Source organism: Microcaecilia unicolor, chromosome 4 (genome assembly GCF_901765095.1).
Source record: "Microcaecilia unicolor chromosome 4, aMicUni1.1, whole genome shotgun sequence".
NCBI lineage: Eukaryota > Metazoa > Chordata > Amphibia > Gymnophiona > Siphonopidae > Microcaecilia > Microcaecilia unicolor.
This window is the reverse complement of record NC_044034.1, coordinates 336,879,942-336,896,390: the sequence shown is the minus strand read 5'-3', so window position 1 is coordinate 336,896,390 and position 16,449 is coordinate 336,879,942. Positions and strand designations below refer to the sequence as shown.

Here is a 16,449-nt window from a genome sequence, read left to right as displayed (position 1 = left end):
CTTACTCCTCCTCCAGCGCTTCCATCGTGAAAAATAATGATGCTTTATCCCTATCTGACGTACTGCTAAGGGTTAGGGACTCTGATTTTTCAGCATGGTGATGCTGGAGCAGAATCAAGTGGGGATTGCTCCTTTCTCCTTCTGGATTTGATACTTTGGAGATAAATTGGATGAATTATGGGAGGGAGGTCCTGGATCCAGCATTAAGGGGGGGGTTGAGAAGGAGGAGGGGCTTAGAATAAAAGATGCTGCCTTTTAAGCCTCAGATTGGGGCAATACAGGAGGGATTAGTAGACCACTATTCCACCAGAGATGTGAATCCCTCTCAGGGAGAATATCTAACATGGGGCCCACAGCCCCTTTAAGCAAATGTCACAGCCATAAAAAGGGAGACATTTTTATAGAAATGTTTCTTGCATTGGCAGAAGCATGTGAGAAATTCCTTGTGAAACTTAGCTATGGATGCAGATAAACCAAGAACTCATCTGAATCCATAGCTAAAATTGTGCAAAACACCCTACATCTCACTAAGTTACAGTTTTATTTTTTCTTCAAATATGAACCCATGAAAGCTTTTCCACATGCCCTTTTTCACAAATTTACTCGTTAATGAGCTATTGCAAAAAAAAAAAAACCTGCTGAAGCAGATTAATGCATCAGCCCCATAAGATAGATTGCGTTCAGTAAACAAGAGTTTCCAGAATTATACGGTCCATTTTAAATGAGTTTTAATCTTAGTCTGTTGCAAGAATGCAACAGAATTTAATTAGGCGACTTCTAACACATGGATTTTGCAGGTGTAAGATATAGTGCTTTTTCCTCCTAGTCATGGTGCAACAGTTTTCAATAATACACAGTACAATATGGGGAGATTCTATATATTGTGCCTAAAAAATCAGCATGGAAATCAATGCCAATAAGTGCATTCTATAAGTGGCACCTAGATTTAGGCATTGTATATAGAATACGCTTAGTTGACATTTCAGCACCTAAAACTCCGTGCATCCATTTACACCAACAAAAATGTGGCATAAATTCCAGCACATAGATTTAGGTACACTGGGCCATATTCTATAACTACGTGTGTAAAGTTTAGAACGCCTATTAAACACCAATTTCCCCGCCCATAACCATGCCCCTTTTTGCCTGCGTACGTTAGAAGTTAGTCACACTGTGTTACAGAATGTGCTTAGCAAGTTGTGAACGTAAATTCTAATTATTGCCAATTAGTGTTCATTATTGCTTGCTAAGTGCTGTTATCAATGCTGATTAGCTTGTTAAGCCAATTAAATTACATGCGTTGTTATAGAATACACTTGGATTTTGCCACGGATCTCTAGGCACACTATATAGAATCCAGGGGTATGTGCTACACATGCTTGGCAGTTTTTCAGGCATTTTGTCCATATAAAAGAGTTATTTTTACAATACATGTATATACGTTGATTTTGAGTCACTGCCTAATATATTTTTAGCAGTGCATTTATAGAGACCTGCATCCCTTTGTGAAGGATGCTGGATAACTAATGTCCCCTGAGGATGAAGGAATTTGTTCCCATACAGGTGAGACTGAGCTGCTGCAACCATATGTGATTTATCTGGAAGCTCCCAAGTGACTTCTGCTCTAGGGATTCCAATAGTCATACAATTCAACTGTACTGTATTTCCAGCTCTTGTATAGATGACAGGTGCTGGCCCATTGGTGATACGTGGAGGATAAGCTATCACTATGACAGGAACATTCATAACTGAAGAGCCATACTGTGTTGATACCTTGCATAGATAGGTCCCTCTGTCATACACTGATGCATCACGTATAATGAGTGAACCATTCTCAAAAAGTGAAATACGGCCTGATGTTTGTGGACTATCTAGAACCATTCCATTAGGTAATGTCCAGGACACATGTGGACGAGGACTTCCTTGTGTAGTGCACTGAAGCTGCAATGTTTCTCCATTAATAATATTTACCAAGTTATTATACAAGTTGCTGATTTCTGGTTTAAAACCAACTTTCAATGAGATCTGTCTCTCTATATAGCCAGCTCGATTGCGAGCTGTGCAACGGTAAGTTCCGGATTCTGCTACAGAAAGGCTTCTGATGTATAATGTGCCATTGTTACTGTGGTAAATTCTGTGGAAATGGTGGCCACTTTCAATTTGAGTTCCATTCGGAAGTATCCACACAATTTCTGGCTCTGGATTCCCCTCTGCAGAGCAATTTAAACTGATGGTATGCCCTGCTGCTATGGAAATTTTTTCACTAAATGTGTTTCTGAAGATAGGTTTCTCCATATGTTCCATAACAGTTAATTGCACAATTAACCTGGCTTCTCCTCCTTCATTGCGTCCAATACACACTAACTGCACAGAGTCTGTTTTTTTTAGAGTATTGATTTCAAGTGTGCCATTGCGATGGACTGTAATTCTATTTCCATAGTATGGTGCAGGTAATATTACCCCTTCCGGAAAGGCCCACAGGACTCGAGGGGTAGGTATGCCCTCAGCTTTACAATTAATGAGCTTTCGACTATTTATCATGGCTGTTTCTTTAATGGTTGTTACTGTGTTAGGATGTCCATTAATTTTTGGAGGTTGAACATTGACCTGGATCTGAACAATCTTTTTGGCTTCTCCAGCACTATTCCTTGCTAAACAAGTATAATTCCCGCTATCAGATCGCTGAGCTTTTAGGATCCGAAGGGTACCATCTTTGTATACTTCATATTTGTCAGACAAAGAAGATAAAGGCCTGTTTGTTGGAGAAAACCATGTGACTTTGGGAGTAGGTTCTCCTTTGACTTCACATGCTATAGTAATAACATTTCCATAGGGGACATTAATAACAGAATACTCTTTATTCCTAATAACAGCAGGCTCTGCGACCACTTTGACACTCACTCGCATCTCATCTTGCCCAATTTGATTTACAGCATAACAGGTATAGTCTCCTTCTTCTCTCATTCCTACCTCATTGAAATAGAGTGTTCCATTGTCGAACACAACATACCTCCTTGTTCGTGTTCCACTGTCATCTGACTGCATAAGGGTATTAATCATACTGCCATCGGGAAGGCTCCAGGAAATCTCAGGGTTTGGAAGACCTGTGGCAACACAGTCTACTTTCAAGTCACTGCCATAAAAAACTTTGTGGTGAACTTCATTCTTGTGTTCTATCTTGGCTGGCTTCATCATGACATTTACTTTAAGTACCACATGGTCATCGCCAATCTTATTCCGTGCCACACACAAGTAATCTCCCGCATCTTTATCTGTGACTGAATGGATGATTAAAGTACCATTTATATAGACCTTGATCCTGGATTCAAAGCTACATGGAAAGAAAAAAAAAAAAGAAATACACTATATAAGATACTAATTAAATAGCATTATACTATTTTGTAGAAAGGAAGTAAGGTTGTTTTCAAAACTTCTAATGTTTAGATTTACATAAAACATAACTGTTATCGCACACTAACTTGCATTAACATGTACAGTATTATTTACAAAATTTTGGCAATGAGACTATTTTCTAATAACACACATTAATGCTATTAATGGCATTATTCAATGCCATTAATGTGTGCTAATATGGTAGCATACTTTAGTAAATCAAACCCTACGAGTTCTAATTTTAAGATCAATCCTAAAATAATTAGATGTAGTCAAATAATGTAAATTTCAAGCTAAAATTAACAAAGCTCTGGAAAAATGATTTGAGATTATAATTGGATGGTCTTATGGACAAGTGGGTTAACCTTTTTTTGCACTTGAGGTGCTTGGCCACGTTGACCATGTGGCCAATGGGAAGAGCCTATTCAATCACATGCAACAATCTGTAAAATTCATTGGCTTTTAGCTTAGTCCTCTTGCCCAAAGGTAAATATTGTTGTCCTGATGCACTAGATCCAAAAAGCTGTAAACTGGTGTAAACTGGAAAAATTGAGAGTTAGCTTACTTGTCCAGCTACACTGGCTCCCACTTAAAGAACGTATTACGTTCAAAATATGTACCCTAGCTCACACAATCATTCACAGAGATGCCCCAGCCTACATGTCAGACCTGATAGAGTTACCACCCAGGAATGCTAAAAAATCATCCCGCACATTCCTCAATCTTCACTTCCCCAACTGTAAAGGTCTAAAATACAAACTAACGCATGCCTCTACCTTTTCCTACTTGAGCACACAATTCTGGAACGCGCTGCCGCACAGCCTGAAAACGATCTATGAACTAACTAACTTCCGCAAACTACTGAAGACCCATCTCTTTAACAAGGCATACCACAAAGATCAACAAATGTGAACTCCTACAATTATACCCAGAATTGTCTTACAGCATTTGCTTGTCACTCTACTATCTCATTTCATCATTATCATGTTAAACAAGATCCTTATGTAAAACTAAATGTATATTCTCTTATACATTTCCAACATTCATGATGTATTGTTAGCCACATTGAGCATGCAAAGAGATGGGAAAATGTGGGATACAAATGCAATAAATAAATAAATATCCAATTAGGTGAACATTTTGAAATATAATACCGTATCAAACACAAATATTTTCACTCTGTTTCTTCATAAAATCAATTAAAACTATCAACATTCACCATTATTTAAACATAAGTACTATCTTGCAGATCAAATTCATTTATTATTTATCTTACTGTATCAACTTGGGCATAATCTCATAGAACCCTATTTTCAACTGTTTTCTTCCAGGATTGCTAAGGGTCACCCTTCCCAAAGAGTGAGATTTACCACCTCAATGAGTGAGATTGAAGGCCAATGAGTGAGGTTTTTCTCATGGTACATGTGGAGTATAAATTTGGCACAGTAGTGGGAAGTCTGAGGCCGAGCTGCTGGCTACTCTTATCAACAAATAACGCTTCTATGTGCATCTAAAAATGTATTTCTGCATTATGGATGACACTTTGTATATTTTAGATTCAATTATTACAAGAACTTGTAATACCATTACTAATCCACACACACACACACATTTCTATGGAAAAAATTCAGTTATATTTAAAGATCCCTCAAGATGCAGTGTCTGATAATTTAAACCAGATCAGACAGAAATCTGTTCAGAACTCTGCTGCACGTCTCATATTCCGCCAGAACCGATATACTCATATCACCCCTCTCCTCAGGTCACTTCACTGGCTTCCGATCAGATACCGCATTCAATTCAAGCTTCTCCTTCTTACCTACAAATGCACTCAGTCTGCTGCCCCTCACTATCTTTCTACCCTCATCTCCCCTTACGTTCCCGCCCGTAACCTCCGTTCACAGGATAAATCCCTCCTCTCAGTACCCTTCTCCACCATCGCCAACTCCAGGCTCTGCTCATTCTGCCTCACCTCACCCTATGCTTGGAACAACCTTCCTGAGCCCTTACGCCAAGCCCCCTCCCTGCCCGTCTTCAAGTCTTTGCTTAAAGCCCACCTCTTCAATGCTGCGTTCGGCACCTAACCCTTACCGTTCAGTGAATCCAGACTGCCCCAATTTGACTGGCCCTATCGGACCGACCGTTCACTTGTCTATTAGATTGTAAGCTCTTTGAGCAGGGACTGTCTCTCTTTGTTAAATTGTACAGCGCTGCGTAACCCTAGTAGCGCTCTAGAAATGTTAAGTAGTAGTAGTAAGTAGTAGAAGTCTGCAGTAAAAACAACCATTTTAACAGACACAGTATGTAGCAAAATGTTTTGAAACTGTCTGATGTTACTGACAAACAAAAATTATATTAAAGTTTTGATGTCACCTCAGTTAGGCCAACACAGAATCCCTCCACTGCAAACCTGTGCAAAAAGACACTCAGAACCTTACCATACCATAACAGAACTAACTCCTAGGAGTCAAAGAGCAACAATGTTATCTGTGAAAAGTCAGCACTGAATATAAATATTACACCAAGCCCTAAAATACCAATACACCACCTAGTGAGAAAACTGAACTAATGAGTCTGCTACAACACTATTTCCCTTTAAGCTGAGCAGGAGTCCTGTATTGCTGCCAGTGGGGGGGGGGGGGGGGGGGGGGGGGGGGGGTGGTGGTGCTTCAATATTGTGTTTTCAATCTCTATTGACAGAAAAGGTCCCTGGGGTTCTGCAAAGCTTGCCTGTCCCTCACTATTTGAAAATGTGATAATGAAGCTGCAGGTGGATGGCTTCTGTTCAGCTGTTTACAGATCTTTATGCAGAAAGTACATGCTAGTAGAATAACGTACTTTGGTCATGCATGCAAAACACAGACAGACCCTCAATAAATATGAAACAAGGCAAAAAAAAAACAAAACTGGAAACCTCAAGAAGTCAGAACCTGCATGAGAAATAGAAACTGAAATGCATTTCTGCTTCTACAAAGCAAAAAACAAAGATATCAGAAATATGCATTTCCCAAAGCTGATATATTCCAGTTAATACATTCAAAATAAAATACTTTTCAACCTTTCTTGTGTACACATTTTATTGTTTTCTATTTTCTTTGGTCCCAGTGTCTCTTTTCTGCTTTCCACTGTTTAACTCTCTTTCATTTGCCATTTCTCCTCTTTCCTCAGGTTTTCTCCATTCTCCGCCCCCCCCCATATCTGTGAGGTTCACACTTCCCCTTCAGCTCTCTCCTTAATTTCATTCTTTTCTGCTTCTCTATCCACTCAAATTCATCTGCTTCTCGCCCTCCAGTTCTTGTTCTCCCTGTTTTTATTTTTCACCTATATATACTTTCCATCTCCTCCTCTCACTTCATTCCTAGCCCATCTCTCACTTTCACCCTTTCCCTAGCCCTCCCATTTCTACTGTCTTTTATTTCCTTCTGTCTGTCACCCACTCTCCAATACCACTGTATGTCCTCACCTCTTCCATTCAACAGTTTCACCCTCTCCCCTTCCAGTCCACCATCTCCACCTCTCTCTCCACATCCCTCTGACCAGTCCAGCATCTCTACCTGTCTCCACTTCATCTTCCAGTCCATCATTTCCACCTCTTCCTCTCCTTCTTCCACTCCAATATCTCCACCTCTCTCTCTACTTCCCTTTGACCAGCATCTCCACCTCTCTTTCATCTTCTCTTCTTTCCAGTACATCACCTTCACCTCTCTCTTATCCTCCCCTTCCAGTCCAGCATCTCCACCTCTCTCTCTCTCTCTCTCTCTCTTTCCTCTCTTCTTTCAGCCCACATCTTTACTTTTCTCTTTTATTGCTTCCAGTCCAACATTTCTACATTTTCGGCAATAATGGAAACCGAGGACACCCATCTCAGAAACGACCAAATCCAAGCCATTTGGTCATGGGAGGAGTCAGCATTCGTAGTGCACTGGTCCCCCTAATATGCCAGGACATCAAACAGGCACCCTAGGGGGCATTGCAGTGGACTTCAGAAATTGTTCCCAGGTACATAGCTCCCTTACCTTGTGTGTTGAGCCCCCCCAATCCCCCCAAAACCCACTCCCCAAAACTGTACACCACTACCATAGCCCTAAGGGGTGAAGAGGGCACCTACATGTGGATACAGTGGGTTTCTGGTGGGTTTTGAAGGGCTCAACATATTTCCACTGGCTATGCGAGAGCGGTTCTTGAAGATAGAGATCATCTTTTGACTAATAAAGATCCTAGAATACCACCGGATATAGTATGTACACTCAAATTTTCCCATCTGGCCAAACAGATACAGAACTCGATCAGAAACAATTGGCGTATTTTGGAAGGACACGAGTGTTTCAGAGAAAAACGTTTGTTAGTGGCATATTCCAGAGAGAAGAACTTAAGAGAGATTCTTGTATCGTCAGCTTTACCTACAATTGGATCCCACAATTCCAGGGGTTCTTTTGCAGGTAATACTCCCTGTGGAAAATGCAGCGTGTGTCCACACGCCCTCGAAATCAGACAATTCAACCATCCAAGTACTAACAAACTATACTTTTTAAACCATGACTCGAGTCAGCCATTTGCAATAAATATCATTGTGCTATTAAAATATACGTCTCCCCCATTGTTTCGATACAGCCTATTTTCCCCACCCCTCCTTTGTTTTCTCACATTTACCACCACAAGTGTAACAGGTGGGGGGGGGGGGGGGGGGATGGGCCTGGGTCCGCCTGCTTGAAGTGCACTGCACCCACTAAAACTTCTCCAGGGACCTGCATACTGCTGTCATGGAGCTGGGTATGACATTTGAGGCTGGCATACAGGCTGGCAAAAAATAATTAGTAAGTTTTTTTTATGGTGGGAGGGGGTTGGTGACCACTGGGGGAGTAAGGGGAGGTCATCCCTGATTCCCTCCGGTGGTCATCTGGTCAGTTCAGGCACCTTTTTAAGGCTTGGTCATAACAAAAAATGGACCAAGTAAAGTTGCCCAAGTGCTCATCAGGGATGCCCTTCTTTTTTCCATTATCGGTCGAGGATGCCCATGTGTTAGGCACACCCCAGTCCCGCCTTTGCTATGCTTCTGACATGCCCCTGTGAACTTTGGTCGTCCCCATGACGGAAAGCAGTTGAGGATGGCCAAAATTGGCTTTCGATTATGCCAATTTAGGTGACCCTGGGAGAAGGACACCCGTCTTCCAATTTGTGTCGAAAGATGGGCGCCCTTCTCTTTCGAAAATAAGCTTGATAGAGGGGCATTTTTGAAACTGCGTCTAAGCTGGACTTTGGACATTCTGCGCTAAATGTACCAAATCTGAATAGGAAATATACCCATTTTCGAAAAAATAAAAACATCTATTTTTTTTTTTTCGAAAATACTGTTTCAAACAAGGTTTTGTGCTTTGTGCATAGTAGCTCATGTGGATAACTTCTTCCCTTATTGTTTTTAAACTATTTGGGATTCCAGAATGTTCTAATAAACATATATGCAAAACGTAACATGTGGTAATAACTAGGGAAAAATGAAGAGGAGTGCAATCATGCAAATGGTATACTACCTGTACAGAGAATCAACTAGCCGCTTTGAAGGTAGTCTCCACAATATTCTTGGCCATGGGTCACCAGCAGCACTGCAGTCCAGGTGCAGGGTGCTACCATAAGTTACATCTGTTTTCTGTGGTGAACTGGCAGTGATCTTGGCATTGGATGAAGGCTTCTTTACATCGATGTGAACTGTTCTCTTGGCATTTCCCACTATGTTAACTGCTACACATTCATAGCGCCCACTGTCTCTTGGCAAAACATTGCGTATGTAGAGAGTTCCATTGGGAAAAACAAACATATTGCCATTCACGAACTGTGATGGCCTAATCTGTGTGCCATCAAAGAGTATCCAGCGGATGCTTGGCATTGGAGCAGCTTTTATGGTGCAGTGAATATATACACTGTGCCCCGGAGACAGAGAAATGTTTTCTTGCTTCTCCTGCTGAATTATTGGAGGTAAGGCTGCAATGTGAAGCCTGATTATAAGGCTGTCAGCCCCTGCCACATTGCTAGCTATACACTTAAAAACTCCTCTGTCAGAAAATGTAGTTTCTTTGATGATTAGGGTTCCGTTTTCAGAAATGATTATCCTCGAATCCACAGTTGAACTAGTCTGCATGACTTTTTTGTCTGGGAAAATCCAAGAAATGTGAGGAGCTGGTATTCCACTAGCCTGACATTCCAGTTTCATAGTTTCGCCCAGATAAACTGTAACATCTTTATAATGAGAAGCTACAATTTTTGGCTGCTGTGCTACCACTGTTAAAGTGATGAGCATTTTATCAACACCATACGGGTTCTGTGCAGTACACAAGTACTGTCCTCGGTCCTGAAGCTGAACTTTTCGGATAATAAAGGAACCATTCTTAAAGACTTCAAACCGTGGTATCCTTGTGTTGACTGTCATTAATGCACCTATAGAGAATGTAAAACATAAGTTCTTGAACTTATAACAATCCATCAAACAGATGCATTATGATAGAAGTAGTGGTACAGTACAATAGGATGAATTTCAAAATTGCTTTCAATTATTCATAGAAAATTCCCTTAACAAGATTTATGTTTCTGGATAGCTAAAACCAGTGTGAAACTTCAATTTTTAAATATTCATAAATGGTTCCTATTTCTTTAGGTGGGAAAGCACACATAGCACCAAGTCTACAGGGGGTGGGATTTGATATACTGCTTTTCTATAGTTAAAAAATGGTTTACATATTATATATAGGTATTTATTTTTTGTATCTAGGGCAATGGAAGGTTGGGTGACTTGTCCAGAGTCCTAAGGAGCTGCAGCGGGAATTCACTTTGGAGTACCTAATGGTAGGCACAGTCATGCCATATCACGCCATGTCAATCACAGGCATAAATGAGTGAACCTAAGTGTGCCTTGCTAATTGACAATATTCTATAAGTTGCACGTGTCACTAGGCAACACGCCCATGACACATCCATGCTCATCTCATGTTAACACCCCCTTGCAGTTGTGCACTATGGGTTGGATTCTATAAATGGTGCTCAAAAATGGGCACCGGAAAAGATTGGCTCTAAGCGTGATTCAATAAAGGGCACACGCTTAGTGCCAATTCTCACTGTCTAACTTTGGACACCAGACAGGGGGCACACGCTTAGTGCCAATTCCCACTCTCTAACTTTGGGCACCAGACTTAGGCCTGCTGAAAGTTGGTATAAATGCTGCCACTCAAGTTTGGTGGGCTGACCCATTATTCAGTAACAAAACATGCAACTTTTTGGAATGCCCATGCCCCTCCATTGTACCCCCTTTTGAGATACGCATTAAGGGGTGTAGGTGCCCAGCAATATGGAATGGCGCACAGTCAGAAGCATGCGCAAATCCTATACAGTGCCAATTAATGGAAATAATTGGTTGTTAGCACCCAATTATTGATGGTTAAGAGGTCATTAGCCAACTAAATTGTGCATGCATCTCAGGAGCACTTAGGTGCACTGTTTATAGAGTAGCACCTAACACCTACGTGCATAAATGCCAATTAGTGGCATCATTTGCACGCATAGGTGCAGCAATTTTATAAATTAGTGCATATAAATAGCACCTAAATTTAGGCATCCCTTATAGTATTTATCTATATGCATTTTCAATATAGACACAAACAGGGCAATTCTATAACAGGGAAGGTAAGGTACCTTGTGGGACCCTCCTTTATTTAAAAAAATCTAGTGTAACCAGGTATATACATGCCTAACAGTTAGGTGTGACCACTTATGCCAGCCATAGGGTTGGTGTAAATGCTTGCCCCTAAATATTGTAGATATGCAGGTAAATTATGATACTCTATAAGTTATGAATGTAAATTTAAGCCCCACCCATGCTTCATCCAAGTGTACACCCCCCTTGAAAATATGCGCTTCGTAAATTAAGCAAACATTTTCAGAATAGTGCTAAGGTGAAATTGTGATATCTATGCACAGATGTATACATAAATATATGCCGTTTTCTGAATATGCCTCAACCATATCAATCCAAACGTTCTTAAACTCATGCTCAATCAACATCAGCCATGTGATCAATACTAACTTTGAACCGTTTTTAACTATTTTTGATTGACCATCAGAAGTGACGTATTCCAAGTGCTATGTATCCATGCTACAGAGTCCTTTTACAAAGCCACAGTAAAACGTGGACTGCAGTAGTGTGGATGCATCTTTTTGGAGAGTGTTGGGCCACTTTTTTACCATGGTTGGGGAAAAGACCATTTTTAATGGGCCAAGAAATGGGCGTGCGCAAAAATTAAAACTAGCGCACGCCTATTTATGGTCTGAGCCCTTACCGCCAGTCATCGACCTAGCAGTAAGGGCTTACCTGCTACCCGCACGGTAACCATGCAATGTGCGCCAATATGGCCACGCTGACGATTACCACTAGGAATGCCCCCGTGGTAAAAAAATAGAAAAATATTTTCTTCCACGGGATTCAGTGTGCACCAAACTCGGAATTACTGCCAGGCACATGCATTACCCTGGTGGTAGTGATGATTTGGTGCATGCTAATCCGCTGCTTTGTAAAAGGGCCCCTATATTCTTCATTGGTCACTGTTTCTATTAATTCTTTAATTCTTTTTCAAACATTGTTTTCTGAGTATATAAAGTGAACACATCTTTTCTTATTTATAAAGAGCAACGCTGGATTTTATATTTGAATACTCTGGAACCTACAGGATTAAATTTGGAACTGGATTGGATATCATTAGTTTGAATGACCCAATCAGGTCCTGTTGTGAGTTTCAGCTGACTTGCGTCATGACATCATTGATACATAAAGAATGTGGGTTTAAATTGCACAGTGGCCTTCTTTTGGAGTTGGACCATATGGAACAAAATGTGCTATGAGAAGGGAGGAATGCATTTCTGTGAGTTTTCATTTGATATGCTTGATGTTTATGACATATTTACGTAAAATCTAAATATCGTAATGAAGCTTGTAGAATATCACATCTGTTTTAATAACCAATCAAAAATGAGATATCTACATATGTCAATGTGATATGTTTTTAACGGAGGAAAAGACTCAAGTAACCGCTGGGACACTACTTTGTTAATGTTAATCTAGTAGCGCTTTAGAAATGATAAGTAGTAGTAGTAGTAGTAGTAGTAATCAAGTTTAGGGAGACCCACGGACTCATCAGTGGCATAAAAACCTCCTGTTTTTATTATTTTTAAATTATTTCTAAACAAATTTGTAAAGAGACTTAGCTTTCCAGCCATCCAGTTGTTCGCTGAAACTCTACCAACTACCCACGGCCCGACTTTGGCCAAGCTTTCAATCTCTGCTTCAGGGTACCGCAGACTCCAACTGGTATCTGGTGCCAAGTGTAACTGGTATCTTAAGGCAACTCAAAACAGTCCAGTTCAAAGTGTCCAGATTCCCATTCACCAACACTTTGCTTCCCTGAAGCGTTCTCCCTCTGGCACCGGTGATTCAATCAGCCTTCTGCCAGCGAAGGCTGATTGAATCACCGGTGCCGGAGGTTTTTATGCCACTGATGAGTTCATGGGCCTTCCTAAAGTTGATAAGCATTAACAGAGGAGTGTCCCAGCGGTTACTTGAGGCTTTTCGTCCGTTAAAAATATATCACATTGACATATGTAGATATCTCATATTTGGTTGGTTATATTTACGTAAAAGACATAACCTGATATACATTTTTATATTTTCTAGAGGACCTGCCCTGACGCAGACTATAGCAAAACGGGCATATTGGCTTAGGTCCACTGGTTGTCAAAGATAAGTGTTCACTTTATTTACAAAGAAAATTATTATTTTTTAAAGAATCAAATAGAACGTGACCAATGAAGAATTTAGTGACTTTATGTGCATGGATATATTAGCATTTGGAATATGTCGCTTCTGAAGGTCATTCAAAAATAGTTTAAAATGGTTAAAAATTAGTATCACTCACATGGTTGATGCTGATTGAGAAAGAATTTAAGAATGTTTGAATTGATATGATTGCGGCTCATTTATTGATAACAAAACTTTTGAAAGATTTTTTAACCCTCTTTAAAGTGATTTTCTAAATATGAGCATATTATATGCATAACTGTTAACACTTACGTTATAGAATTGCCCTCACAGAAAGCAATTCTATAAAAGGGTGCCTTGATTTAGTCACCTAGAGGGCATCTATTGGAATCCTTTTCTATGAAAGAAAATAGGTGCCTAGTTTCCTTTCTAGAATATTAGGTTAGCAGCAGGCAGGGTGTGGGAATCGCTGTTGTTGCTGCTGTTGCAGACCCATAGAGGTGAGTTAGCAATGGAGGCTCAGACTGCTCCTCCCAACATCGGAGCTGTCAGGACTAGGGTTACCATATTTTGTCCCCCAAAAAGGAGGACACATGCCCCGCCCCACCACACACTCCACCATGCCCCTTCCCCACCCCGCCCCTTTCACACCCTCGCTCCGCCCCCTGTCACATTTCCCCTCCCCGTCACACACCCCGTCACTCCTTCTCCCCGTCATCCCCCTCCCCTTACCTTACTACTGCCCTGGTGGTCCAGTGACCTCTTCAGGGCAAGAAAGAGCCCCCTCTTTCCTGCCCGGAGCACTGCCCTGCATGCATCCATCCTTCCTGTTCCTGATCTCGGCGCCGATTCAAAATGGCTGCCGAGAGTTGAAGTCTTGCGAGGTCACTTCAACTCTCGGCGGCCATTTTGAATTGGGTCCGAGGTCAGGAGCAGGAAGGATGCATGCAGGGCAGCGCTCGGGGCAGGAAAGAGGTCACTAGAACACCAGGGCAGTAGTAAGTAAGGGGAGGGGAGGCCCACCAGCCTGCCCATTTGTCCAGAAATCCGGACAAACGGGCAGATTGGCAAAACCTGCCCGGTTGCCCGGACATGTCCTCAAAAAGAGGACATGTCCGGGTAAATCCGGACATATGGTAACCCTGGTCAGGACCCAGGGGTGCACTGCTGCTGGATAGGCCTGAGTCCAAACTAGGTGGGTCCTGGTCCACCTGGGATCACCTGTGGCTATGCCCCTGCATAGGTGGCAGTAAGGGCTCCTGTAGTAATTGCCAAACACTGATTGGGAAATTAGTGTGTGGCTATTAATGAAAAAAAAATTGTCCATTTTACTGCCATGCTAAAAGTGGCCTTGGCCTGTGGGAAACCCATGCACTAAAAGTAGCACGGGCCACTTTTTAGCACAGCTTAGTAAAAGGACCCCTTAGTAAATAGGTTCCATAAATATGTCAGCTACTTGTTTGAACTGCTGTGCTCAATGGTAAAGCAAGGGGTGCTGCTACTATTTAATTAATGGAAAAAAAACCCTGAAGTTAAAACTTGTACGTAATCTATATGAAATTCCTAATATCCAACCAGCCCTTCACATTTAAATGTAAGATCATCTACAAAAAAATTCAGTAGGCCTCATTTACTTAAAGGCACACTGAGATTGGAACTGAGACATCCAGATGAGGTTGTACTCAATCTCCTCAATATTTTACAAACGTTTCTGCTGAACAGGGATGGCTAATTTAGACCTTGGATATTCAATGTCAAGCCATGCCTGGGTCAGCAAACGTACCTGGAAATCATGCTGGTTCGGCTAATATTCATTGCCATACCCATGTAGCTAATCAGGCAACCTTAAGATTGCAATTAAAACAGACCTACTTGCATCATTAGCTGTGCAGGGACCATTATGAAATATTTCAGGGTCCACATAACTTCCAGGAAAAAGCATACTCTGCCACGAAACTGCCACAGTGCCATGACGATCAGAGGGGATATTAAGCAGCATGAGTTAAGTAGAGATGAATCTCCCTTCCTGAGATGCTCAGTGCAATTTAACTGGACAGAAACCATCCCTGCCTGGTAAGTCATTTTGAATATCCAAACCGAGTCTTTTGTAAAATATGTATAATGATGTGCAGGACTTACATATTTATTTGCTACCACATACAGCAGGAGCAGCCAGTTTGGAAATATACATGTGCACAAAAAGAGAGGTATCAACTCAGCAGTTTCCATCTACTACTACTTATCATTTCTATAGTGCTACAAGGCATACGCAGCGCTGAACACCATACACAAAAGACAGCCCCTGCTCTAAGAGCTTACAATCTAGATAAGACAGGTAAACAGACAGAACAATTAAGGGTAAGGGAATAAAGAGGTGAGGATAAAGGACAGGGCAAGCGAGTTAGGAGTCAAAAGCAGTGGTAAAGAGGTGGGTTTTGAGTTTGGACTTGAAACCGGCTAAAGGCTCGGGAAGTCTATTCCAGGCGTGAGGTGCAGCGAGATAAAAGGAACGGAGTCTTGAATTAGCAATAGAGGAGAAAGGGACAGATAAGAGAGATTTATCTACAGAACAGAGTACTCGAGGGGGGACGTAAGGAGAGACAAGAGTGGAGAGGTACTGGGGAGCGGCAGAGTGGATGCACTTATAGGTTAATAGGAGAAGTTTGAATTGAATATGGAAACGGATAGGGAGCCAGTGAAGTGACTTAAGGAGGGGGCTAATGTGAGCATAGCGACTTTGGCGGAAGATGAGTCGCGCAGCAGAGTTTTGGACTGATTGAAGAGGAGAGAGATGGCTAAGAGGGAGGCCGGTGAGAAGCAGGTTACAATAATCAAGACAAGAGGTAATAAGAGTGTGGATAAGGGTTCCGGCAGAGTGCTCAGAGATGAAGGGACGGATTTTGCTAATGTTATAGAGAAAAAAACGACAGGTTTTGGCAATCTGTTGAATATGAGCGGAGAAGGAGAGAGTGGAGTCAAAGATGACCCCAAGGTTACGAGCTGATGAGACAGGGAGAATGAGAGTGCCATCCACAGAAATAGAGAAAGGGGGGTGAGGAGAGGTAGGTTTAGGGGGAAAGATGAGAAGCTCGGTTTTGGCCATGTTGAGTTTCAGATAACGCTGAGACATCCAGGCAGCAATATCAGATAGGCAGGCTGAGACATTGGTCTGGATGGTGGTTGAGATTTCGGGGGTAGAGAGGTAGATTTGGGAGTCATCAGCATAGAGATGGTAATGAAAGCCATGGGATGATATCAGAGAG

General features: G+C 41.6%; 1 protein-coding gene across 1 annotated transcript in view; it reads right to left on the bottom strand.

Annotated features, from left to right (window-relative positions):
- Positions 1 to 1,298: 1,298 nt before the first annotated feature.
- The window catches only part of MXRA5 (matrix remodeling associated 5), a 73,760-nt gene continuing 58,609 nt past the window's right edge, over positions 1,299 to 16,449 (bottom strand). The window contains exons 6-7 of the mRNA XM_030202079.1: positions 8,922 to 9,822; positions 1,299 to 3,331 (exon numbers count right to left, since the gene is read on the bottom strand). Of these exons, the coding sequence (XP_030057939.1) occupies positions 1,423 to 3,331; positions 8,922 to 9,822 (2,810 nt within the window). The 3' untranslated portion in view covers positions 1,299 to 1,422. The remainder of the gene's footprint in view (positions 3,332 to 8,921; positions 9,823 to 16,449) is intronic.